The 11206-nt window shown below is 38.9% G+C and overlaps 1 protein-coding gene across 2 annotated transcripts; it reads left to right on the forward strand.

The window, feature by feature from the left end:
- Window positions 1-1333: 1333 nt before the first annotated feature.
- Window positions 1334-11059, forward strand: LOC139980341 (histone PARylation factor 1-like). 2 transcript variants are annotated; one of them, XM_071991949.1, is made up of 7 exons: window positions 1334-1935; window positions 3389-3506; window positions 3971-4135; window positions 4755-4944; window positions 5203-5301; window positions 5921-6156; window positions 7112-11059. In XM_071991949.1, the coding sequence occupies exons 1-7, from the start codon at window positions 1816-1818 to the stop codon at window positions 7459-7461; spliced, it is 1278 nt and encodes a 425-aa protein (XP_071848050.1). In that variant the 5' UTR covers window positions 1334-1815; the 3' UTR covers window positions 7462-11059. The 2 variants fall into 2 exon arrangements, with proteins under 2 accessions (XP_071848050.1, XP_071848049.1); XM_071991948.1 differs by having other exon boundaries at window positions 1342-1935; window positions 3968-4135.
- The last annotated feature ends 147 nt before the right edge of the window (window positions 11060-11206 follow it).

The following is an 11206-nucleotide window of genomic DNA, read 5'->3' on the forward strand; positions in this document are numbered from 1 at the left end:
AAATGTTGGTTATATTTTGCGGGCAAGTCGTTACAGCCCCCAAATCAAATTGGGCTCCTACGCCTATGAATGCAAACATATACAGTTTGGAGGCCTTTCATCCTGGAACGCCATTTTCATGCCCACTGATATGATGTGATATCTGCTGTTAAGTTGCTTTACAAATTCGAATAATTGAAATGAGACTGAAATAAATAACTTTTATCTGTTTATTGTGCAATGCCCCACATTCGTTTCATTTCGAAAGACGCACAGTTTTAAGTTCGTTACACACTGAAGGCTTCGATTCTCTATCTGCCTTCAGTCTAGGGAAGATCTTGAGATTTTCATCCCTAGATATTGCTAGATATCCCTACAGTACAGTGTCTTGGGATTTCTTGGGATTTTCGGGGCCTGATCTTGGGAAATTGCAAAATCGGGAGTGGCCACACTCCATGTAGGGCAGTGCACGACCTCTATAGACGTCACTAATACACAACCCGATCACTTGTTGCCGATGAAGTGTTGTGTTGCCGGATTTTGTCAAGGTCTCGGTACTACGGGAAGCGATTAGAGGGGTGGGGCGTAGGGTTGTGAGGCGCGCGTTTTCATGCAGATGGGAAGAAAAGTAGTAGTAGTAGTAGTAGTAGAAGTATTAGTAGTAGTTGTAGTAGTAGTAGTAGTTGTAGTACGTAGTAGTAGTAGTAGTAGTAGTAGTAGTAGTAGTAGTAGTAGTAGAAGGAGTAGTAGTAGTAGTAGTAGTAGTAGTAGTAGTAGTAGTAGTAGTAGTAGTAGTAGTAGTAGTAGTAGTAGTAGAAGTAGGACTTCCTGTTTAGAGTAGTACACCTCCTGTTTATGTAGTAGCACCTCCTGTTTAGGAAAGTAGCACCTCGAGTTTAGGGTAGTAGCACCTCCTGTTTAGGATAGCAAGTCCACCTCAGTTCCTTTTGGCGTTCCATAGTTATAGAGGTGTACATAAGTCAGAGCCGTATATAAGAATATACGGTCAGGCTCTGACATAAATCATTTCGATTCCACTATAGAAACCCAGTTCAATTTCTATGAATATGAAAGGTATGGCGCTATACTTGTTTCATCACATAGATAAATCATAAAATGATTAACCTGCGTATTTCGCGTTCAATCGAAATAAATTTGAAAACATTGGTGAAGGGGAGTTCTCGTTTGTTGTTTGCTTCCTCTCAGAATTTTCTTCGTCGATATTATATGATCTGAAAAGCTCACTTCATAATGGGACCTACCAACGATGGAGAGTCATGTGACGCACTCCTACACGCTACTAACATAAGATTTAACCCTCTTGTCAGTTCGAATGAATAAACGTTCCGTAGACAGTAGAAATCCACTATAACAGGCATTTATCATTTATATTATTTAATGAGATCAGGACATAAGTTATAGTAGAATACAAGTTCAGGAAGTCTAAGAGTTCAGTGCTACAAGGGAGCGCTTCATTGGCTTTCCGTGTGGTACGTGTTTTTGCAAGTCTCCTAATTGACATCATCGGTCTAGATTTATATATTCACCGATGATTTTCTCCGATTCCTCACTACCGCGGGAATACAGAAACGCACAATGCGTTGCATACATGTGTAAACCTGCTTGTGTGATGTTGTTGAGTTCCGACTGCGTTACATAAACTGGCCTAGCTATTTTCACATACTACAGTTTACTAGTACTACACAGTTCAACATTAGCGTGTTTCATCTCGATCACGGAGCACCGATTCATAACATCTATGCACTCGAAATTCCAAACCGAAGGCATCTGTTGTAAGCAAATTGTGGTATAAAGTTTTTACAGAAAGGATTGTAGATGATGGCCTTTGAAGTCAAGCCTCAGTGCAAATATGGCGCAAATTGCTACCGAAAGAATCCAGACCACTTGGAAAAGTTTTCACATCACGATTCACTGAAAAGACCAAACATGATTGAGGTAGGACTTGTGAGGTCTACAGTTAACGTAGGCAAGGCCTACCTGAACTAAGGTTACTGTCGTCTTTGTTTAGCCTAACTTCCAGGCAGGTTTTAATTACAATTGTACACAGGCCTAGTGATATCACTACAGCTTATCCACAGAGAGTCAGGGCTTCAACCAGCACATAACTTCGGTAATTCTATTTCTAGCCATGGAGACTGTACGATGGCAAGTCACTTCCTTGAAGTTGAATCATGCAATTTCAGACTGGCACAACTAATGAGTAGGCCTAGCCATTATGTAGTATATAATACCTAAGCCTAGATGGTATGGATACCAGATAAAGTAGTACTGGAACTAATGATTATGCAAGTTATAATTTTGGTAAAATGAAGGGTGCTAAGATGCAGAATTGTGCTACATAGTTTGCAACTTTTAAAACAACATTGAAGAATTGCTGACAGTTTAGGTTGTACCCCACATATATAAATGTACTGTACACTAGGATTGTTTGTAATATTCTCTCTGCCAGTGGGGGCAGGGGACAGAGGAGGAGGGAACTGAGCTCCCCACCTGATTTTAATTTGGGAGACAAAAACAAATATATACAAAAACAAATCATAGTGCATACATACTAAGTTACATCTCTTGCTGGAATAGTAGAGAATAGGATTAGCATCAGCACCGGTGTATACACAGCTTTTGGCACTAATGTGAAGCTACTAGGTGTTTACTTGGATGAAACCCTCAATCTCAAACATCATATTTCCATGAAAGCTCGTGCATCAGCCCTCGCCGTGGTTAATCTGAAGAAGATCCGGAAATATTTGGACAAGTCGACATGTCTCAAAATTGCAAATACCATGATTTTCTTTCATATGGACTATTGCAATGGTCTTTTTATCAACCTTCCGGCCTCCACACTTCATCCCCTACAAAGGATCCAAAATTACACGGCTAAAATTATTCTCGGCAGATCAAAATATGATAGTGCCTCCGCAGCATTGAAGGAGCTGCACATCCTCCCCGTCAATGTCCGTGCCGGGTACAAGATCCTCCTCCTCCTAAGTGTATACATAATTCAGCACCAGCTTATCTGTCCGAGTTGCTGGAAATTAAGACACCTGGTCGTTCAACACGCTCGTCAAAGGGCATTCTTCTCAAGGTTCCTTTCACACGCGGAAAATGTTTCACAGGCCGCTCTTTCAGCGTCACTGGCCCTAGACTTTGGAACGCTCTCCCCGTCGACACAATTCGAAGACCATCAGAACTTTTAAAGCTGCTTTAAAGACTCATTTATTTAAGAAATCATTTTTATAATTGTTTTGTTGTTCAGCGCCATTGAGTGTTTTTACAGTAATGTGCGCTTTACCAAACGTTACCACCTTAACCTTAACCTTAGTAGTAATGTACATCATATCTGACTATCAAACTGGCACTGGCATGTTGCACGTATTTTTCTCCCTCTCAGGAAGATGAAGAGAATGATGAATTAAACCCTTCTACAAAGAAGTCAAGACTTGAGAATGAATTCACCTTGGATGATTTCCCAGATGAATCCCCTTTACTGGAACTCTCTGTTGAAGAGGGTAAATATTCACATTGGTTAACTCCAGTCCTGTAACCAGACTCCAGGGAGAAGGAAAGGGCTTAAAACCACAACCTTTCCCTTCCCACCCCCTCTCAAGTGAAGTTGATAAATTGGCACCATTCACATTTTGTGTGCCACAGTTTTGAGGTTTATGATGTTTATTTTTTTATGTAAAACATACTGAAGAAAGCCAAGGTTTACATACAAAAGGGGGGGGGGAAGCAGAAATCATTGCATTCGTCTAACAAATGTGTCCATGTTTTCATAGTGTAGTACAACAGGATACCAGATAAGTTCCATACTGTAAAGTATTACGGGTACTGTGTTCTATTGTAGACTGCAGAGCTCTGAGCACTACTTCCAAGCTGTATGTCACGTTTAAAACAAATGTTAATCAGTGAGACTTGATATAGAGTTGGCAGCTATTTACAGATTACAATATGTTTATCTTCTCTCTAGAAGATTACTTACAAATGTTTCATCAGGAGGACAAAGATGAAGATCCCTCAACCCCCGAAGGCCTGGACATGAGAGAAGAATTAAAGCTCAAATTTAAAGTAGAGATGCCCCAAGATCTGTTTGACTTTTGGGAATTTTGCTGCAACTTGAACACGATGGATCCAACACGTAAGTATTTGAAGTGCCAAAAGTAATGTACTGTGCATTCCCTGTGCAGGTTTTACTTTTAAGCTTTCATGGGATTGCATTTTCAAAGCAATCTTGGAAGGGTAACTACACGTGCTTCTTTACATTGCGTGTGAGTGACATGTTCTGAGATTTCAATGCATATATGCTCAGAGAAACTTGTCTATACTTGGTCAGTATCAGCTTTAGCCAATGCTCCATCCGACCATCCACCATTCAGAACAAAAGTAAAAAAGGAAATGGAATCCTGTAAGTTCATCAGCTTCAAAAGCTGAGGCCACTACTTTTCATGTAAGCAATGCTCTATATTCTGGTCCACAGATTACACAACCAGGAAACAAAACTTGGATTTCCTTGCTATTTCTGGCCTTTATGTGTTTGATGATATTTGACCTATTCTAAATGAATGAATATGGGAGGTTATTGAGTAAAAAATGGCTAACATCCTGAATAATATGAACCCAGATGTGGGGTTGTTGGAATCATTTTCATTTGTCTCCAAATGTAGACAGTGCACCATTTGCAATGCAGTGTCTTGCTCTACTGCCGTGCACACATGTATGTCAATCACCATTTCCCTTATGTTTTTGTAATTTCACAGAGGCGCTGGTACCAACACTCGGTTTGCAATTGGTTGGCCCTTATGATGTCATCAGTGGAAAATTCAGAAAGCATAAAGGGAAGAACAAACCGTGCTATGTGCTTCATTGGAGGTATTTTTATGATCCACCTGAATTTCAGACGGTGATGATGAAATCAGATAGCACACTGCATCACCTTGGTTACTACAGGTGAGACTTCAGGCCCTCACCCTATTGGTGGAGTGACATTTTCACCCTATGTCTGTGTGCCCTAAGTAATAAGCCCTTGGGTTTGCTGATCGAGAATCCCAGGTCAAGCATATCTAGTCGTATGTCTTTTCTTGGGAGGTCATCTTTGTTGACTGTTTTGACATGGTCAGCCCTGATTTGTGTATGCCTTTGCTTTTCAATTGATTACTTCAATAATCGATGCAGTGCTTAACGGATGCAGCTGTGATTTCGTTTCAGAGATGACCCCAAAGAATTGCCAGCCTTTGTCGGAGTGAATTATGCAAATATGAACGGAGTTATCAGACAGCAAGGAGATAATCTTTTTGCTGCCGTTAAGTAAGTATCCTTTCCTCATTTATAAAGTTAGGTATTCAGGACTTTCAAGACCAAGTGATTGCTTTAAGAAGTGTGAGAGGCAGTTAAGCAATCTTTTCGTCTTCTTTTCTCTCTGTCTCGCTCCCTCTCTCTCTCTTTTGATGATGATTTGTCAGTTTCTGGAATTTTTTCAATACCCATGGGGTGTTGCTCCAGATAGGATTTCTAAGAATTGTGCTGAAACATTCTCTTTTTCTGTTCTAAGACATAAAAATCGATTAGTGAGAAGTGGAAGATTCCAATTGCTTCTGAACTTTTTACTGGCCGGACATTCTTTATGTTTTGTCTTAATCACACAGAGAGCGCAAACTGAAAATTTAAAAAAATTGAACTTCATCTGTCGTTGTTTGAGAAGCTTCAACAAAGCGAGCTTCAGGATTGTTGCTATGGGATTTAAGAAGCAGGGTAGAGGTCATAGGTTGGAAACTTACTTTTAAGCAATTGTCTGAAATTTAAATCAACCTTCAGGAATGATTAACCCGGTTTGCCATTTCTCCTGCTGGAATTATAATCATGGTATCTATTTGGAGGCTTCTGTATGGGTCATGTGACGTACCGACTCTCTACATTATTCTTGCAGATTACACATCAACAAATTGCTGCGATCGATCAAGGATGCGGACGCCATTGTCGAGATTCAGAGAGTTGACCATGCCCTAACCGAGTGGGCACAGGTTCTGGGTTATGCCCTTACCGCGGAGTCCCCCAAATTGAAGGAAAGGAACAAGAGGGTCGTGACTAAAAGTTTTCATGGAGCTGGCCTGGTTGTGCCCGTTCATGGTGACGTTGGATACAGGGAACTTCCTGAATCAGACGGTGAGTAGAAACAATTGGAATGTGCAATATAATATGTGATGGTAATGATGGGGGGTTGGGGGTTGGGGGGGGACACGCAGGGTGTGTAGGGGAAAGAGCTAAGGTATAAATGATTTCCCTTATTCTGTAGTACATCTATTGACTTATATGCGCAGAGAAAAGAAACGTTTTAATACAGAGTTGAGCTTGCCAAAACAAAAGCAAACTCAAATATTGTATTAATAAACAAAACCAAGATCTGCCAGTTTTCACTATTTCTAAAATATTGAGCGGAACATCGTGAAATTAAAATATTTAAAGCGTACCAATATCCAAGTAGACCCTTACACATCTGTCACTGTTTCATATAAATTCAGTGAAAAGTCTTTTTATGTAGCTGAAATTGCCTTGTTAATAGCCATTTGAAATTTTCCACAAAATTTTGCATTTTGAATGTTGAGTGCACTGTATAAGCTAGTATATGGTTTATATGCAATATTAATTAGGCACTCAGCAGCATAGCCAGAAATATGGATGTAAGGGCAGGGGGTGAGGGTGGGGGAGAGGTACAGCAATTTGAGAACATTATTTGAGCGGTCACAGAATGCAGATAATGTAAGCTAACCTGCCATGTCGGCAAATGTTTGGTGGTTTTCATCATTTCCAGAGCAAACATCAGCTTCAGATGTGCAGAATTTGGGAGGTAAATAAATTATACAGTCAGTAGAAGTCAACTGTTTTAGTTCATAGCAAATCTCATTTGAGGGCACCAAACATTTACCCCCTTTTGGAGCGGGGACCATCTCTAAACCCTTTTAAAATCTGATATCGCTTTTTTAGATCCTGGATACAATCTAGTGTAGTTCACCAATTGCAACCTATCTGCCTTTATATTTAATGAAAAGTATTTCATTTTTAATAAAAAATAAAGAATGGTAGAAAGTAACTTATTTCCTTTCTGACTTAACCCTAATAGCTAATTTGAAGAAGATATTTAAGAAGATTGCGGAAGCCAAGACGGACGAGGAGAGAACCGCCTACTTCGAACCCCTGCAGGAAATAATGACGTACGTTCAGTTCGCAAATGATGAGTGTGACTATGGGGAGGGCTACGAGCTGGGGATCGACATGTTTTCGTACGGCGACCCCATTTTTCACAAGGCAATCACGAATGTGCTCCCGCTGGCCTATCATCTCCTGGATCGATCGGAATTTGCCGAAATATTGGAACTTCACCTCAGTGATAGGAGGCACACAGACTTGAGTCAACTAGTGCTAGTTGAGAAAAGTGAGGAAACCGAGGAAAACAGTCCAGGGTTGCTTTAATAAAGACCTGGGCACTTCTTGTGAACTTGTGGAGAAAACTACATTGTAGAGAGTGCATTAAAAGTTAGAAATCAGAGTGGATTGGGAAAGAATTGAGGGTGGGGGAAAGGACACGAGGGTGAGGGGGGGAGGTACATGTGAGTTGCAACAAGTGCGAATCACAACATCTTGTAATGTCGGCATTGCACATATCAGAAGTGTTTGAGTTCTTAGCTCTGGTTGGCCTTAAAAGAAATTTCATAGAAAGAGCTTTGCTGCAATCTAGCAGTAACTCAGACATTTTGATGATTGTGTCTTGGCATTCAATTGTATGACATGTCTCCCTTGTTTTCCTTTTTCTTTGTCTGTCAGTTTAAGCCCTCTTTTTTTTCTCTTTTTTTTTTATAAACCATGGAGATACTTTTGTTGGAAATACCTCATGTAAAATGATTATCTTCATCCTCCCAATTAAGAGGGTGGACGTCATAAACTACCATTTTATGAGAAGAATAAAATGTTTATGTTAGATATGTTATCAAACAAGTTGAAAGCTAGCTAATTTTGTAATGATCTAACCTATGATGTCATTATACTATATTTTGTACATTTTGTTTAGTACAGTCTGATAACAGTTGCTCCCCCCAAAAAGCAAATGATACATGTTTACTAAAAAGTAGATTTGTATGTATGAACATTTGGTGTTGGTATTGCATGTAACATTTATTATTTTCATAATTAATTTTTAACCCTTCTCAGAAGTTAACCCATCATTTTTCACGCCTGCATGAACGTCAAGAACAAACCTTGTGAAAACTCAGAACAAGGTTGATTTTTTATGATCTATTATCATCCAGCTATTGTATCATTTATGCTTTGTTATAAATCTTACTAGATCCTCTTAAATAACTTGTCCTTTTACTCAGAGGGCATCCATGATCCATTGTAGAAGATATTTAATGAGTACAACTGCATCAGTGTAGAAGTACAATTCCTGTTAGTATGAGTAGGAATACAATTGCCGCCGGTATGAGTATGAATGCAATTCCCATTGATATGAGTTCGAATACAATTCCCGTTGGTATGAGTACGAATAGAAATACAATCCCTGTTGGTATGAACAGGATTCCAATTGGTATGAGTAGGAATACAATTCCTTCTGGAATGAGTACAAATACAAGTCCTGTTGGTATGATTACAAATGCAATTGCCGTTGGTATGAGTAGGAATACAATTCATGTATACAATTCCCCTTGGTATGAGTTCGAATACAATTCCCCCTGGAATGAGTACGAATACTATTCCTGTTGGTATGAGTACGAATAGAATTACGAATAGAAAACAATTCCTGTTGGTATGAACAGGATTCCCCCTGGTATGAGTAGGAATACAATTCCCGTTGGTATGAGTACCAATAGAAATACGAATAAAAATACAATTCCTGTTGGTATGAACAGGATTCCAATTGGTATGAGTAGGAATACAATTCCCACTGGTATGATTAGGTATACAGTTCCGGCTGGTATGAGTAGGAATACAATGACAAGGCTTTAAGCATTGGCATGAGCACTTAATCTTATACTTTCCGAAATGCTGCACGTACGCTGTGAGTGGGCGCACAGCGGCACAGGCATCGATGCTTAGCATACAAGTACAGGGAATAATATATTATTCAAAATTTGTGAAGCAGTTTGAAGGCAGTTTAGTTAGACATCTCTTATATTAGTAATATTATGTTTCCTGGTATATCTGCTGTACATCTTTGTATAGTATTTTGCGAGTTTTTCATAGCATTCTGTGATTTGATACTGGATCAATTGTTCCCTGAAGTCAAAGTAGAGACTCCTTACATGTCTGCCTTGTACAAGCTACCTGTTGTACTGTAGAAGTCAGTTACACAGAGCAACCCAATTTCAGGCCTAGAATTTCAGGATTTTAGCCACATGCTGCAAACTGCTGATACCTTAAAAAATCGTGTGGTATTTTCCTTGAATTAATACAAAAGCAAAATTAGTTTGCACTGGCAGAAAGTTTATGTGAATCAAATAAAGGAGAAAAAGTTGTACTTAGAACAGGTGACAATAAGTATGAAGATGGTGGAGTTAAAATTACCAATAAATTCTTTATTAAGATCAAAAGTGGCTGAACTGCTACCAAAGTACAAATACTGATTAAAGGTTTTGGTTGCCTGGCAACATACATTCTGTTGGAAGGTTGATGCCATTTCAAATTCTGCTCAAAAGTCACATGACACTGTTTGATAGTCATTTAAAGTGCATCTGTATTGTGTCCAAATATGCAAGGAAGTCTATGAATGGTGGCAATTTTTTCTTTCCATTTACCAAGGCAATTTGTTATCTGCAAATTATTCATTTTCTTTGGAACTTCACAAATAGTTTAGTACGTTTTTGGCATGCTAATATACACAAGTAACATTTATGAACATTGGGGGTACTAGCAATGACCTAGAAGGTAATATGAGGTGATATATACAGGAGAGTATATTTTTCTTAGTTTAATGAGGTATGTATGTACCGTAGGAAAGTGATGGGGGAGGGGATGAGGTAGGTTTCACCAAACATTGATTTTGTACAAACCTAGCTACAAGCGGAATGTTACAACAGTTGTGTGAAATGACGCATGTGTACTAGAAAAATGTTTAATTTTCTCTTCAGAAAATTCCCAGAACCTGCTAAATTTCATGGAAGTAATGGAACTGTTGTGGTATGTCATTACAGGTTATAAATTGCGTTAATCTACACAGAATAGGCCTACTGGGTATATCTACAGCATTATGCAATGCAAAAGAAATGGCTTCACTATAGCATCTCAGACTAAAGTATTGTGGTTTTTATCAAACATACACACCATTTGAAAATAAATTCATAACTGGAGATCTTCATAGATATAAAATCTTATTTCGATCCTTTCAGGTTGTAGGCTTTATGATTCAATATCCTTAAAGTCACTCTCATTTCATTTGTTTCTGATAATATGTCTGTAAACAATTCAGCAGGGCAGGGGCATGCAAAGAGTTGAGGGTAGAGAAGTGCACAGGTTGCTGAATTTCCTTTGAATGTTAGTGAAGCCAAATGAGTTATCATGCCACTTTTTTGTATTATTATCCCCCCCCCCCCCCCTTGTTATTTCATCGTTGCAAATAGCTTCTGGATGACACTATCTCTGATCTGGCAAAATGGTTAATACTGATTTAGTTGCGCATTACTCTTGGGAAGTGGGAAGTTTTCGACAATTAATTTTGAATGGAGAGTAGCGATAATTCTTCCCACCTTGAATTCTAAATGTAATTTGAAATTGTTGATTGGGATGACAGAGAAATTAGTTTTGTAGATCTCAGGTTTCTGATCTGCTCTATGCAGCTTGCACTGAGATGGTTATGGGATTGAAAAGTAAGTTTTGTTTATATCTTGGATGGACAGTCCAGTAATAGTCCTTTCTCTTATAATTGGTTTCATCAATAGACATTACCTTTTATTCATTCTTCCAAAGGGTTTCCATAACATATTAAAAGTTTATCTACATGATGGTAACTTTGACTGTATCAATCACTCTTTGTAGCACTATATGACCTTTGAAAGGAAACAAGTCACCTTAGAATTTGTTTATTCGCTTCTGTTTCTTTATTGGATATTTTTGAGTCACACTATCTTGGGACAGCATTTAACCGGTCAGTCCCCTCAGGCTTGTTTGATCTTCGGCCTCGAAGTTTTGGTGGAGCAAGATTCTTTGGGTTCTTATGCATTCTTAA

Source organism: Apostichopus japonicus, chromosome 14 (genome assembly GCF_037975245.1).
Source record: "Apostichopus japonicus isolate 1M-3 chromosome 14, ASM3797524v1, whole genome shotgun sequence".
Classification (NCBI taxonomy): Eukaryota; Metazoa; Echinodermata; class Holothuroidea; order Aspidochirotida; family Stichopodidae; genus Apostichopus; species Apostichopus japonicus.

Bases quoted from the DNA above. Each gene is read 5' to 3' on its own strand.
- LOC139980341 (XM_071991948.1), top strand. From the start codon at position 1,816: ATGATGGCCTTTGAAGTCAAGCCTCAGTGCAAATATGGCGCAAATTGC. The intron at 1,936-3,388 runs GTAGGACTTGTG...TCTCCCTCTCAG, and splicing joins AAAGACCAAACATGATTGAG to GAAGATGAAGAGAATGATGA. The intron at 6,157-7,111 runs GTGAGTAGAAAC...TAACCCTAATAG, and splicing joins GGAACTTCCTGAATCAGACG to CTAATTTGAAGAAGATATTT.